Source organism: Heptranchias perlo, chromosome 4 (assembly GCF_035084215.1).
Source record: "Heptranchias perlo isolate sHepPer1 chromosome 4, sHepPer1.hap1, whole genome shotgun sequence".
In the NCBI taxonomy this organism is placed as follows: Eukaryota; Metazoa; Chordata; class Chondrichthyes; order Hexanchiformes; family Hexanchidae; genus Heptranchias; species Heptranchias perlo.
Genome location: NC_090328.1, coordinates 102803842 through 102820210, shown reverse-complemented (window position 1 = coordinate 102820210; position 16369 = coordinate 102803842). Strand labels below are relative to the sequence as shown.

Genomic DNA, 16369 nt, shown 5'->3' with positions numbered 1-16369 from the left:
GAGCTGGGACTCCACACTTTAGAGAAGCGAAGACTTTGGGGTGATCGGATTGAGGTTTATAAGATGATGAAAGGAATAGATTATGTTCGAGTTGACAGTTTGTTCCAATTAAATAAGTTAGGGAGGACCAGGGGTCACAATTTTAAGTTGTACAAAGCCAGATCTAGGTTAGATGTCAGGAGGTGGTTCTTTTCCCAGAGAATAGTGGACCTGTGGAACAGGCTGCCGGATCGTGCAGTGGATGCCGATTCACTGAATTCCTTCAAGCGAGAGCTGAACCTGTTTCTGGCTGGGGCAGAAATCACCTCTTACAAAAGGTAGGTAATGCATAGAATTATCAGGTCCGGGATAATTTCCTGGACTAGTTTCGCTCACCTAGTTGGGGGGGGGGGGGGGGGGGGGGGGTCGGAGAGGAATTTCCCAGATTTTTTTCTCCCAAATTGGCCTGGGTTTTTATCTGTTTTTTCGCCTCTCCCAAGAAATCAAATGGTTTCGGTGGAGAGTGTATACATTGTGATACACAAAGTATCACAATTGTGGGACAGGCTGGATGGACCAGAGGGTCTTTTCCTGTCTGTCATTGCTCGTATGTTCACTTGGCTGATCTGTACCTCAACTCCATTTACCCGCCTTTCTTCCATATCCCTTCATACCATTACGTAACAAAAATCTATCGATCTCAGTCTTGAAAATTTCAATTGACCCAGCATCCACAGCCTTTTGGGAGAAAGAATTCCAGATTTCTACTATCCAGTGTGTGAAAAAGTGCTTTCTAATTTCACTCCTGAACAGCCTAGCTCTAATTTTAAGATTATGCCCTTTCGTTCTTGATTCCCCCACCAGAGGAAATAGTTTCTCTGCATCTACCCTACTGAATCCTTTTAACATTTTAAACACTTCGATCAGATCACCCCTCAAACTTCTAAACTCAAGGGAATACAAGCCAAGTTTATGCAACCTGATCTTATTATTTAACCCTTTAAGCCCCGGTATCATTCTGGTGTATTGATTCTACGTACGCTGGCATTGTGGTCAATATATCGTCATACACTTCTGGATCAGGCTTCTCCACCAAAAAACTCTGCGATTCTGGTCTCACCGGTACGGTTGACTGACGCTCTTTTTCTCGTTCAACTACCTCTTTTAGGTGAAGCAACTGCCCGGGCAGCAGTGACAAGTTACTGGGAATCTCCAGCTGGTGAAATTGCACAAAAAAAAACTTGTGAATCAAATTATCGACACGACAGGCTAAGGGTTGCCTTCTGTGCTGTAAACTTCCATTAAAACCATATAATAAGTACTTTTCGTTTGACAAGAGTGAAGAATTGTTCTATACTTGTCCTAGATATTAGAGCTGAACTAGTGTCAGGTTCACATTCAACCTTACAGATTACATATGTCAAAGATTAGCTATAGGACTGCTCAATGCCCATTGTAAAAAATATTTGTTGCTGCTCCCATTTTGCTAGTAATAAATAACAACAGCTTTCATTTATATAGTGTCTTTACTGCAGTAAAATGTCCCGTAGGCAGTTCACAGGAGCACAGTCAGACAAAAATTGACATCAAGCCAAAGAGGGAGACATTAGGACAGGTGACCAAAAGCTTGGTCACAGAGGAAGGTTTTAAAGAGGGTCTTGAAGGAGGAGAGAGTGGTGGAGAGGCTTAGGAAGGGAATTCCAGAGCTTAGGGCCTAGATAGCTGAAGACACAGCCGCCAATGTTGGGGCAAACAGATTGGGGGATGCACAAGAGGCTAGAATTAGAGGAACTCAGAATTCTCAGAGGGTTGTTTTGCTGGAGGAGGTTACAGAGATAGGGAGGGGCGAGGCCATGGATGGGATTTGACCACGAGGATGAGAATTTTAAAATCCAGGCATTGGTGGACCGGGAACCAATGTAAGTCACTGAGCACAGGAGTGAAGGGTGAAAGGGACTTGGTGCAGGTTAGGATATGGGCAGCAGAGTTTGGATGAGCTCAAATTTGTACAGCTCATATAAAAATGCTTTAATCACTAACAAGCATGCAGAGTCATTTATCAAACAGGAAATACTCAACCTGTAGTTGCCTACCTTCAAATATTAATCCAATAAAATGATCTGTTCCATGTTATAATTATTCAAATAGGAAGAAAATTCAGCTGTTGTGAGCTTCTAATTTCATGTTGTTATTTTCCTCAGATTTATGTCTGCATATCAGTACATAAGCCCACATGAAATTTAGGAACAAGGTAAGACAGTTTGGCCCATTTCATTCACTCCTTAATAATGTGATCAGTAATTACCAGCTTCGCTTCTTCTTTCTTCCCAGTGCTTTCCCCTCCACTCTCGAAGATACTGCCTCATGCTCTGATACAGTACCATGTGTGCCAGCTGCCCTCCACTACTTCACCCAAGTGGCAATACGGTAAACAGGCTATTCCATCACGGGAGGCATTACTGCCAAGCCCAATCCTGTTTCACCCAAAAACCACACACATCATTTCCAGAGGCTGGGAAGGGGGATTGGGGGTTGGTCACTGGGTAGTATTCAGGAACAGGAATTGCCCTTGCTAAAATGATAAAACACCCTTTCAGAGGGTTTATTTTTTGTCCCTTGATTTCTGGGATACTGTATCCCTAACCCAGCATTCAGCTCCAATGTACTGTACTTCTCAGCAAAGAATAGTAGACAAATAGACTGTGAACTGAATGTTGTCAGAGACTTGGAGAAGTCTGTTTCTTGAGGGGACACAGATGGACTGTCAGTTTTTTGCCTAGGGTGAGATCTGAGACATCGAGAGAGAATGACAACACCCACATAACCCACAAGATGTACATACTACTGTACCCTCAGATGCGCACAGCAGCATTGATTTAATTTCACCTATTTGGATTCAGTGAGCCTCTAAAAAAATTAAAAATGGGCCCTTGTGAATTGAGAAGACTTGGAAATTTAATGCTCCATGATGTGCACAAAACAGATTACAATGTAATTCATGTCAATGCGGAAGTAGTTGAAATGGGAGAATGAACATGACTGAAAAGCTCAAAGGAACACATTCATCTGTTTATTATTAACTAAACACAGTGCATGCTAGACATGAACCTGCCAGTAAACTCAGACTTTGTGTTCAAATGGGCTTAAAGGGTCCAAACTTCAGGTTCTTCCAAAGCCAATGCAAATCTGAACGTGAAGGGTTTAGTATACTAGATAAGATGGTTCTTGCCTTTACTGTTCAGTATATGTAAATACACTCTATGTAGTTATACGGCAGCATCACTTATACCGAGGCAAGGACGGTTGCCACTTTGAGTATGAGACACATGCAACTCTATTACATGGCCACATAACTATCTTTTCTATCAGACTACCAGAATGCCACGTCAACACTATGATGCAGCAGATGGACAGAGCAGGGGAAGCTTTTCTCTGATACCAGTTCATGCCTTACATGATCTCAGAAAGCTTGATGCTGACAATTGATGCCAAAAGTAAAAAAAATAGTCTATTCTTTAGTATTGGTATCTCTCGTGTTAATAAAAAAGAAAGGCTTGCAATTCTATAGCACCTCTCACATCCTCAGAACATCCCAAAACACTTTACAACCAATCAATTATTTTAAAATATAGTCACCATCATGATATAGGCAAATACGGCAGCCAATTTGCACACAGCAAGGTCCCACAAACGGCAATGAGACAAATGACCAGCTAATCTTTTTTTGTAGTGTTGCTTCAGGGATGAATGTTGGCCAGGACTTCAAGAGAACTCCCCTGCTCATCTTTGATTAGTGCCATGGGATCTTTGATACCCATCTGAGCAGGAGGACAGGGCCTTGATTTAACATATGATCCGAAAGACAGCTTCTTTACCAGTGTAGCACTTCCTAAGTACTGCACTGAATTGCCAACTTAGACTGTGTGCTCAAGCCTGTCATGCGACAGACTGTATTGAGTTTATGATTTTCTTCAGTGATTTATAACAATTGAATAGTGAGGCATCCAGTGAAAGAAATGCAGCAACAACCATGTTCAGAATCTATTAATAGTGCTAAGCAGCAACTTAAAGTGTTGAAATAGTGTTCAATCCAATCCAGCTGTTTTCATTGCAACATCAACAAGTTGTGCTTTTAACATAATAAAATGTCCCAATGTGCTTTGCGGAAACAAAACAATTGGACATTGAGCAATGGTGGGAGAAGGGTGATTGATTGGTGGTAGAAATTTGGAACTCTGTCCCCCAAAGGGCTGTGGATGCTAGAACAACTGGAGCTTTCGAGACTGAGATTGATTGATTTCTATTAGGTAAGGGTATGAAGGGATATGGAGCAAAGGCTGGAAAATGGAGTTGAGGTGCAGATCAGCCATGATCCAAGCGGCAGCGACCCAGGCTGGATTTGTGAAGCCTGAAGGGGCACACCTGATCTTCCCGGCCCCACACAAAGAAAGAGGAACTCACCTTCGGGATCCTCTTCAGCCGGGCTGATAGCTGATATTGGACGGAGCCAGCACAATGCGCACACTGCCAAGTTCAGTCCAAAAATGGCAATCGGGGTCATTTATATGCCATTGGACCCCAATTAGCATTTTGAATGGGCCTACCGCCTGACTCAGGGGGCCGCCCAGCGCTGGGCCCCGGGGGAACATTGCCGTGTCCACAGCAACGGCGGGAATGGGGCGTTAAGTCACTGTCCACCATTTTCAGAGTGCTACTGCTCCCTCTTTCTGCCACACAGGAGGCCTGAAAATGCAGCCCCAATAGTGTAGGCCTCAGTGGTAACACCGACAGTAATTTTCATGCTATAGTCCAGTCGTGGTGCCTCCAGTCAGCACTAGACCATCAGGGCTTCCAGAAAGCTACCAGTCAGCAGGTAAACTTTACTCTTGTGAAGATATTTCTTTCCCAAGCACACCTTTTGAAGTCAGCAATAAGCAACATTTTATTTAAAATTCTGTTATTCTCATAATATTGGACTGCCAAAATTTAATACAGGAACAAGTTATAAAAGCAAAATTCATACCTGAGAGACAACGCTAATATAACCTTTCCATTCTTCTCTGATTTCAATGTTTTCAGCCTGGGGATAATGAATGGGAAAGGAAAATTACATTATATTTACATCATTACATAGTATATAGCACAGAGCAGATAACCAGTGCTGACAAGTGCCTAGTTACGTTGCATTGTGTTATAGGAGATGAAGATGTATAATCGCACTTATATAATATAATCCCACTTGAAACAATATATGTTCCGTTCGAGCATCATTCTCTCCATTACCTTTTCACCAACATCATACTATTGCGATATAAAAACTAAATAGCAATGTCATCTTATAACAGAAACTGCAGTGAATAACAGCAAATGTCAAGCATGAGCTCCAAACAGAAACTCACTCTCAGGGTGAGGAGAGAAGCTGGGATTGTTCCCCTTAGAGCAGAGAAGGTTAAGAGGAAATTTAATAGTGGTGTTCAAAATCACGAAAGGTTTTGATGGGGTAAATAAGGAGAAACTATTTCCACTGGTGGGTGGGTCATTAACCAGAGGACATAGATTTAAGGTAACTGGCAAAAGAACCGGGGGGAGATGATGAGAATTTTTTTTACGCAGCAAGTTGTTATGATCTGGAATGCACTGTCTGATAGAGTGATGGAGGCAGATTCAATAGTAACTTTCAGAAAGGAATTGGATATATACCTGAAAAGGAAAAATTTGCAGGGCTATGAGAAAAGAGTCATGGAGTTGGACTAATTGAATAGCTTTTTGAAATGGGCTGAATGGCCTCCTTCTGTGCTGTACGATTCTATGATTCCATGATTCTAGGATGCTACTGACAGTCATTGGGGTAAATTTTCTGCAACCTCACGCCACCTGTGGGGTCTCGTTCACAGCCAGTAGCTTATTGGAAAATCATGGGTGCCCAGCCCATTACTTTTAATCCATTGATTTGAAATGAATGGAAACTCACTGGCAGTGCACCCACTATTTTCCAACAAGCTGCCGAGCCCATGGGAGGCCCCGCTGATGGAGCAGGATCTCAGAAAAATTCACTCATAGAAATTTTTTGATTTGTTTTCAAGATGGGGGTGACGGTGACAAGGCCACATTTGTTGCTCACCCCTAGGTGTTCTGAAAAGGTTTGGTGGGCCTTCCTCTTGAACCGCTGCAGTCCTTGTGCTAATGGTGCCCCACAATGGTGTAAGGAAGGGAATTGCAGGACTTTGACCTAGCGACAATGAGCGAACATCGATGTTTGTCCAAGTTAGGATACTGTGTGACTTGGAGGGGAACTTGGAGGTAGCGGTGTTCCATGACATTGCTGCTCTTGATGTGGAGATGCCGGTGATGGACTGGGGTTGACAATTGTAAACAATTTTACAACACCAAGTTATAGTCCAGCAATTTTATTTTAAATTCACAAGCTTTCGGAGATTTTCTCCTTCCTCAGGTAAATGTTCGGAGATCCTGAACATTTACCTGAGGAAGGAGAAAATCTCCGAAAGCTTGTGAATTTAAAATAAAATTGCTGGACTATAACTTGGTGTTGTAAAATTGTTTACAATTGCTGCTCTTGTCCTTCCTAGTAGTAAGTCACATGGCTGGGAGGAGCTGTGGAAATAAGCTTAGCGAGTTGATGCAGTGCATCCTGTAGATAGGACATACTGCAGCCATAGCACACTGGTGATGGATGGTGATGGAAACTGAGTCCAGTGGCAAGGAGGCAATCAAGTGAACAGCTTTGTCCTTGATGGTGTCAAGCTTCTCCGGTATTGCTGCAGTTACGCCCATCCAGACAAGTGATTTAGTAACAAATCTGTTAACACATTTGTATGGAGTCCTTTTGCCAGCTATTTTAACAAACCATTGGACTAAATTACTGCCATCTGGATGATTGGTAACCATCTCTTATGTTCCATGTCAATGTAGGATTAAAACAATCTTAAAATACGCCCATTAACACCATTTTAATGGCAGCTAACAATCAACAGACAGCACAAAAAATATAAATAAAGGCACAATTATCAACGACCTGGACCAATCGAAGAAAAAGGATAAGAATATAACATTTTCTTTTTAAATTTGGCATGCGTACAAAGGGGACTGTGGAGGCACTTCGTTATTCTTTCCAGGGAGTGTCAGTATGTGCCCACCACGGATTTTTGGCCTCGTGTTTGGAGGGCAGAAAGCAAAGGAAAAGGGTAAAGGGAAGTTTCCCAGACTGGAAAGATATGGTGAGTGATGTTCCAATAGGGTCAGTGTTATTTATTATATACATATATAACAACCTGGTCTTAGGAATTGAGGGAACAATCTCAGAATTTGCCGATGTTTCAACGTTATCATCTGGAGTGCACTGCCTGAAAGAGTGGTGAAGCAGATTCAATAGTAACTTTCAAAAGGAAATTGGGTTACACACTTGAAACGGAAAAATCTGCAGGGCTAAGGGGCAAGAGTGGGGGGAGCACGATTAACTGGATAGCTCTTTCAAAGAGCCGGCACAGGCACGATGGGCCGAGTGGCTTCCTTCTTTGCTGTAAGATTCTATGATTCAAAATCGGAGGTACGGCAAATTGCGATTAGGACATTGAAAGACTGTAGGAAGACAAAGGCTAGTAGAATGGGCAGATTGGTAGCAGATGCAATTCAACGTAGAGAACTGTATACATTTTGAAGTAAAAATAAGGATTGGAAGTACATAAGAACATAAGAAATAGGAGCAGGAGTAGGCCATACGGCCTCTCGAGCCTGCTCCACCATTCAATAACATCATGGCTTGTCTTCAACCTCAACTCCACTTTCCCACCCGATCCCCATATCTCTTGATTCCCTTAGTATCCAAAAATCTATCGATCTCAGCCTTGAATATATTCAACAACTGAGCATCCACAGCCCTCTGGGGTAGAGAATTCTAAAGATTCACAACCCTCTGAGTGAAGAAATTGCTCCTCATCTCAGTCCTAAATCGCCCAGCCCTTATCTTGAGACTATGCCCCCTAGTTCTAAACTCTCCAGCCAGGGGAAACAGGCTCTCAGTATCTACCCTGTCAAGCCTTATCAGAATCTTATATGATTCAGTGAGATCACCTCTCATTCTTCTAAACTCCAGAGTGCATGGGCCCATTCTATTCAATCTCTCCTTATAGGACAACCCTTTCATCCCACGAATCAATCTAGTGAAACTTTTGTTGCACTACCTCTAAGACAATTATGTCCTTCCTTAGGTAAGGAGACCAAAACTGTACGCAGTACTCCAGGTGTGGTCTCACAAAAGCCCTGTACAATTCCAGCAAGACTTCCTTACTCTTGTACTTCAACCCCCTTGCAATAAAGGCCATTTGCCTTCCTAATTGCCTGCTGTACCTGCATGTTAACTTTCTGTGTTTCTGTGTACACCTTAAATGGTGAGATTTTAAATGGAGTAGAAAAGCAGACATACCTTGTGTGGGTACACAGGTCATTAAAGATGGCAGTGCAAGTAGATAAGATCAAAAAGAAAGGTAAACAACAACAACAGCTTGCATTTATATAGCGCCTTTAATGTAGTAAAACATCTCAAGGCGCTTCTAAGGAGCATTATCAGACAACAAAATTGATACCAATCCAAAGAAAGAGACATTAGGACAGATAGAGGTAGGTTTTAAGTAGCATCTTAAAGGAGGAGAGAGAGGCAAAGAGGTTTGGGGAGGGAATTCCAGAGCTTAGGGCTGAGACGGCTGAAGACACAGCCGCCAATGGTGGGGCAAAGGAAATATGGGTTGTACAAGAGGCCAGAATTGGAGGAACTCAGAGTTCTTGGAGGGTTGTAGGGCTGGAGGAGATTCCAGAGATAGGGAGGGGCAAGACCATGAAGGGCTTTGAATACAAGGTTGAGAATTTTAAATTTGAGGTGTTGGTGGACCGGAGGTCAATGTAGTTCAGCGAGGACAGACTCCTTGATGCGAGGAGATAATGTTGAGCTTGTACGAAACCTTAGTTAGACGCTAGATGGAGTATTGTGTACAGTTTTGAATACCTCAGTATAGGAAGGATTTAAGGACAATGGAGAAGGTACAATGTAGATTCACTACGATGTTACTGGGGATTAGTGATTAAAGTTATGAATAAAGACTTGAGTAGTTGAAGCTTTTTTTTTACCGGAGCTGCAAAGATAGAGGGCAACCTGAATGGTTTTGATAGGATAAATAGTAATGGACTGTTTCCATTGGTCAGTGAATGGTAACAAGAGAGCACAAATGTAACATCATCACAAAAAGAATTAAAGAGGTCAGAAAAAAATTACATGGGAGGTGTTTAGAATGTGGAATTCTGTGCCTCAGACAACTGTTGAAGTAGAGTCCATAAATACCTTCAAAAGGGAATTAGTTAGTTGCTTGAAAAAGAGGAATAATGAGCCAGAATTTACGGTAAGCAGCAAACAAACGACACCCTCCCATATACTTTCCTTGAGTTTTTGTGCGGGAAGTTGCTATAAATAAGAGATCCAAATAGCATGACGCCCTTCTATAGGGCATCTGGGACCTGTGTGAACAGGACAAGCAACTGTGTGCCTCCTTAACCAAACAGATTGAAAAATCGTTAATGAACAGCGCAGAGTTTGAACCAGGAAATGTAAGTTCGAATAGTGAATTCAGTGTCAAATCAGGTACAGAAAGCGAAATAAAGAGAAGGAAAGAAAGATTGGATTAAGAGAGAGATAAAAGAGACCGAAAGAAAAAGTAAAAAAAATATTTAAATTTCTTTTTTTAAATCTCCGACAACAAGTAAAAGCTGAAGGAATGTAAAAGTTAATTTTCAGTGCCAGACAGGTTGTATGGCAGTAATTAAGACTTATCACGCCGTTAAAAAGGGTACTTAGACTGAAATGGACAAGCCCTAACTTTCTGAGGTGAGTTTAGATCGTATCTACCAGGCAAATACAGGAACTTCACGCCGTTCAATGTATTTGAACAGTGAGTCAGACAGCAAGGTGCCATTTTCGCGAAGCTAACGGTGGAGCGCCGCATCTCGGACAGCAACTTCCTGATTTTCACGCTTATCCGCACATCTGCCCCTCGTCTGAAGTTGCTGTCTGATTTGTACATAAATAACGGTGAGCTCTGTTAGCCTCACCGTTATTTTGACAGTAAACTCAAAGGTAATGGGGAGTGAGTAAGAATGGGATTAGACGAGGTGGGTCACGTGAAGAAAAACACTAGTATAGATGTGATGGGCTAAGCAGCCTGTTTCTTTCTATGCTGTAACAGTCTATGATATTCCTTTTGTCCACTTTTTTAGCAAAGGTGCTAACCCATTTAAAATAAATTCCTGGATTGAAATAGAGGAGAGAGGAATCTCAAAAGAATGGGTTAAAAGTTCATCTACTACCAACAGCAACATTAATTTCTAGGCTTAGATCAGAACTTGAGTTGAGCTACCTTCAGCTTGACTTCCTCATTGGCTAGTTGCAGTCGGAATTTAGCTGCCTGGCAGCCTTTTTCTCTGCTGTTGTCATCTCCTATTGATACAAAATGCTGCAGATCCAGTCTTTCTGTGTACTGAAAAAGATGGTAAACAGTTATAAGGAGGGAGCACCGTATACAGAATGATGATACTATTGGGATTTGTCTGTTTCTAGCATGAAACCAGAGTCTGAGAAATGCTTGTTGCTTCTGTATGCTTTATTAAAAAAAAATTCTGCTTTTAATATTCATTGTGTGCAGAAAATTATTACCTGTACAAGTAATGGAATGTATGGATTTTGAGAGTTGCTAAACTCTTTGCATAAAGGTAGAAAGAACTTGCTTTCTTGCATTTATATAGCGCCTTTCACAACCTCAAGACGACCCAAAGCACTTTACAGCCAATTAAGTATTTTTGAGGTGTAGTCATTGTTGTAATGTAGAAAACACGGCAGCCAATTTGCACACAGCAAGATCCCACAAACAGCAATGTAGTGATGGCAGATAATATTTTTTTGCGATGTTGGTTGAGGGATAAATATTGGCTAGGACACTGGGGAGAACTCCCCTGGTCGTCTTCAAAATAATGCCGTGGGATCTTTTACATCCACCTGAAAGGGCAGACGGGGCCTCGGTTTAACGTCTATTCCGAAAGACGGCACCTCCAACAGTGCAGCACTCTCTCAGTACTGCACCGAAGTGTCAGGCTGGATTATGTGCTCAAGGGGCAATTACATCATGTTAATGACTGTGGAGGTGAATTGCCTCGTAGAGTCTCCCGCTCCCCTGCTGTAACGTCAATGGAAGTGCGGCGGAAATTTACGTTGACGCACGTCAACAAAGTTATCGTGCTGGAATGGGAGCAGCTCTGAGGAAATTCCCTGCCCGCGTCTGCCATGTTCGGTTTGCTGCTGCCAGCACCGCCGTCTCCAGGAGAACAGATGGAGCTTGGGTTGGCGCCGTTCTCTTGTGGCAGCAGCACCACCACCTCATTCATGTGACAGAGCGAATGCCAGGGTCAGTGCTGCCAACAGCATCTAATTCTCTGGAGAGCCAGAAACCAGCAGCTGGTCTTGCCTCACTCCAATGTACCTTGACAGACCATGAGCAGAAATTTGTCAGCATGATGTTTAGTTGTTTTTTTTTAAAAGTCTCCTTGAAAGATTGCCCAGTCCTCAATGGAGATCGAGAAAACAAACAACAACAAAACACAGCAGCAACTAGTCTTTATGAGACTGACAGAGTTCTGTGCAGCAGACACAATGGGGTAGAAATCCGTCTTGAACGGTAGTGTAAAACGGGAAGTATTACACCACCTGCCGGTTATACTCCACGCCTGAGATTTCATTCCATTGATTGCAAGGGGACTGAATATTAGGCGAAGCCTATAAAAGGAGGCTGATGGGAGACCGCCCAAGACAGATTTCTACCCCATTGAAGGCCATTCGCCACCCCCCCCCCCCCCCCCCCACAGCTGACAACCAACCTCCACAGACTTGGTGAAATGCATAATTATGAACTGCTTTTATACTGGTGTTGCTTCAGTTCAGAGTTCTTGAGCCTGCTCCTGGTGTTTACAGTGCTTAAATCCAGCTCCCTTATCCCAGAGGCAGAATCACAGATCTGGTTGATTGTGAACCTGTGAGTCTACTGCCAGGATGAAGAAATCAGGTTGAGTAATGTAAACATTGGGAGCTGACGCATGCACATTGGTGACCTGGAGTCTGAATTAAAACAAGGCCGACACCAAAGCACGCTGTAGGTTCCACATGGGAGTCTTGTAAGGGAAGATAAAGATAACAAATACAAAAAATTAAAAGCATAAGAACATAAGAAATAGGAGCAGGAGTAGGCCATACGGCCCCTCAAGCCTGCTCTGTCTTTCAATAAGATCATGAAACTCCACTTTCCCACCCGATCCCCATATCCCTTGATTCCCCTACAGTCCAAAATCTCAGTCTTGAATATGCTCAATGACTGAGCATCCACAGCCCTCTGGGGTAGAGAATTCCAAAGATTCACAACCCTCTGAGTGAAGAAATTTCTCCTCATCTCAGTACTAAATGGCTAACCCTTTATCCTGAGACTATGCTCCCTAGTTCTAGACTCTCCAGCCAGGGGAAACAGCCTCTCAGCATCTACCCTGTCAAGCCCTCTCAGAATCTTAAATGATTCAATGAGATCATCTCTCATTCTTCATGGAGTTTGGGCCATTCTACTCAATCTCTCCTCATTGGACAACCCTCTCATCCCAGGAATCAATCTGGTGGACCTTTGTTGCACCGTCTCTAATACAAGTATATCCTTCCTTAGATAAGAAGACCAAAACTGCACACAGTACTGGAGGTGTGGTCTCACCAAAGCCCTGTACAATTGTAGTAAGACTTCCTTACTCTTGTACTCCAACCCCCTTGTAATAAAGGCCAACATATCATTTGCCTTCCTAACTGCATGCTAACTTTCTGTGTTTCTTGTACGAGGACACCCAAATCCCTCTGAACAACAACATTTAATAGTTTCTCACCATTTAAAAAATATTCTGTTTTTCTATTCTTCCAACTCACACTTCCCCACATAATACTCCATCTACCATCTTCTTACCCACTCACTTAACCTGTCTATATCCCTTTGAAGATTCTTTGTGTACTCCTCATAGCTTGCTTTCCCATCTAGCTTTGTATCATCAGCAAATTTGGATACATTACACTCAGTCCCTTCATCTAAGTCTTTAATATATATTGTAAATAGCTGAGGCCCAAGCACTGATCCTTGCGGCACCCCACTAGTTACAATCTGCCAACCCGAAAATGACCCGTTTATCCCTACTCTCTGTTTTCTGTCCGTTAACCAATCCTCTATCCATGCTAATATATTACCCCCAATCCCATGAGCCCTTATGTTGCGTAACAACTTTTATGTGGCACCTTATCGAATGCCTATTGGAAATCCAAATATAGTGCGTCACTGGTTCCCCTATCTACCCTGCTAGTTACATCCCCAAAAACACTAACAAATTCGTTAAACATGATTTCCCTTTCATAAAACCATATTGACTCTGCCTAATAATATTATGATTTTCTAAGTGCCCTGTTGCCACTTCCTTAATAATGGATTCCAGCATTTTCCCGACTACTGATGTCAGGCTAACTGGCCTGTAGTTCCCTGTTTTCTCTCTCCTTCCTTCCTTGAATAGCGGTGTTACATTTGATACCTTCCAATCCACTGGGAACATTCTAGAATCTAGGGAATTCTGGAAGATCATAATCAATGCATCCACTATCTCTGCAGCCACCACTTTTAGAACCCTAGGATGTAGGCAGTCAGGTCCAGGAGATTTGTCGGCTTTTAGTCCCATTAGTTCCTGTAGTACTTTATCTCTACTGATATTAATTACTTTAATTTCCTCACTCTCATTAGATCCTTGGTTCCCCACTATTTCTGTTATGTTTTTTGTGTCTTCTACCATGAAGACAGATACAAAATATTTGTTTAACGTATGTTGAACAACTTCTCCTTTGACTCCTCTCACTTCCTCCAAATAAAAGGTGTTGCTATGGGAATGCATATGGGTCCTAGCTATTCCTGCCTTTCTGTGGGATACGTTGAACTTTCTTTGTTCCAGTCCTACTCAGGTCCCCTCCCTCACCTCTTGTTCCGGTACATTGATGACTGTATCGGTGCCATTTCTTGCTCTCACCTCAAACTGGAAAGTTTCATCGCCTTTACTTCCAGTTTCCACCCTTCACATGGTCCATCTCGACTCTTCCTTTCCCTTCCTCGACTTTATTTATGTGGATAGGTTATCAACCTATATCTACTATAAGCCCACCGACTCCCACAGCTACCTAGATTACACATCCTCCCACCCCCTTCCTGTGAGAACTCGATTCCCTTCTCCCAGTTTCTCCATCTCCGTCGCATCTGTTCTGACGATACCACCTTCCACATCAGTGCTTCCTTTTTCCTCAACTGAGGACTCCCCCCACTGTAATTGACAAGGCCCTCAACCATGTCCATCCCATTTCCTGCACTTCTGCCCTCACCCCTTCCCCTCCCTCCGAGCACCATGATAGGGTCCCCCTGGTCCTCACCTTCCATCCCACCAGCCTCCACATTCAACAGATCATCCTCCGCCATTTCCACCATCTCCAGCGCAATCCCACCCCCAAACACATTTTCCCCTCCCCTTTCAGCACTCCGAAGGGACTGCTTCCTCCACGGCACCCTGGTCCGCTCTTCCATCACCCCCAACACCCGCACCCCTTCCCATGGCACCTTCCTGTGCGAGCGCAGGAGATGCAACACCTGCCCTTTCACCTCCTCCCTTCCCACAGTGATTTACTTGTACTTCTTTCAATTTTATACTGTATTCGCTGCTCACAATGCAGTCTCCTTTACATTGAGGAGACCAAACGCAGATTGGGTGATCGCTTTGCTGAACACCTCCACTCAGTCTGCAAGCATGACCCTGACCTGCCGGTCGCTTGCCATTTTAATTCCTGTCCCACTCCCACTCTGACCTCTCTGTCCTTGGCCTCTTACACTGTTCCAATGAAGCTCAACGCAAGCTTGAGGAACAGCACCTCATCTTTCGATTGGGCACTTTACAACCTTCCAGACTCAATATTGATTTCAATAATTTCAGACCATCACCACTGTTCCCAACTTTGTAAATGTAAGGAATCTTACAACACCAGGTTACAGTCCAACTGTTTTATTTGAAAATCACAAGCTTTCGGAGGCTTTCTCCTTCGTCAGGTGAGCGAGTGCTCACCTGACGAAGGAGATAGCCTCCGAAAGCTTGTGATTTTCAAATAAAACAGTTGGACTATAACCTGGTGTTGTAAGATTCCTTACATTTGTCAACCCCAGTCCATCACCGGCATCTCCACATCATGGCCCAACTTTGTAGACAGCAAGTGCTGGTAGTGGTTCTGTTGTTGACATTTACTTTTCCTCTCGTCCCATCTTTTGTTTCTTTACTTATCCCATTACTACCCTCCGTGCCTTGCACCATCATTCCTTTTGTCATTTAATCACTCCTGCCCTCCACCCTATCACAGACCTTCCCTTTTGTTCTCTCCTCGCCTCCCATTCCACCCCCGCCACCCAACCCCCCGCCTTTCCCTGGCTCAGTATTTGCTTAAAAGCTGTTAAATCTTTAACTTCCTCCAGTTCTGATGAAAGGTCATCGACCTGAAACGTTAACTCTGTTTCTTTAACCTTGCCTGACTTGCTGAGTATTTCCAGCATTTTCTGTTTCTATTTCATTGTAGAAAGCTGTTTTTATGATGAGACCTCCTTTTTAATCATAATTTTCTGACCCTCTCTTGTGTATAATTGTCCTTTTTGTCAAGACATCCTTTGTCCCCTTGAGTTTCACCATCAGAAGCTTTTCCTCAGTTGAGTTGCATTAACATCAGCGGAGCCTGATTATATCTCAGATTGCTAGTTCCGCATAATTGAACAGATTACATTCTTGTTACTTACCCATAGCGTTTTTAACATACATGGGATAAATGGATAACAACACGAGCTGAAGTCCCTGGGTTATCAGCAGAACCAGCTGATGTTAATTCAGCTCCCTCACACTTTCAAGCTCAGTAACTCCTCTAAGCTATTTTGTTTAGTTATGTCATCAGCACTCGCTGATACATATTTTAAAATTAAACAAAACTCTTGCTGTTTGATTGTCAAAAGGGGTCCCAATTCCCAACATTCCCTCTTCAAGAGCTGGTTTAAACTGGATATTTGGAGCTAACAACAACAACTTGTATTTATATAGCACCTTTAATGTAGTAAAGCTTTTTCACAGGAGTGTAATCAGATAAAAATTGACACTGAGCCAAAGAAGGAGACATTAGCATGGGTGACTATAAGCTTGGTCAAACAGGTACGTTTTAAGGACCATCTTTTAAAGGAGAATAGAGAGGTGCAGAAGCAGAGAG

General features: G+C 42.9%; 1 protein-coding gene across 2 annotated transcripts in view; it reads right to left on the bottom strand.

Annotated features, from left to right (window-relative positions):
* Window positions 1-16369, bottom strand: part of LOC137320576 (signal-transducing adaptor protein 1-like) — a 65171-nt gene that overhangs the window by 23251 nt on the left and 25551 nt on the right. For both annotated transcript variants that reach the window (XM_067982261.1, XM_067982262.1), the window contains 3 exons: window positions 10398-10517; window positions 5003-5059; window positions 1020-1195 (listed from right to left, as the gene is read on the bottom strand). In XM_067982261.1, coding sequence (XP_067838362.1) covers window positions 1020-1195; window positions 5003-5059; window positions 10398-10517 — 353 coding nt within the window. The remainder of the gene's footprint in view (window positions 1-1019; window positions 1196-5002; window positions 5060-10397; window positions 10518-16369) is intronic.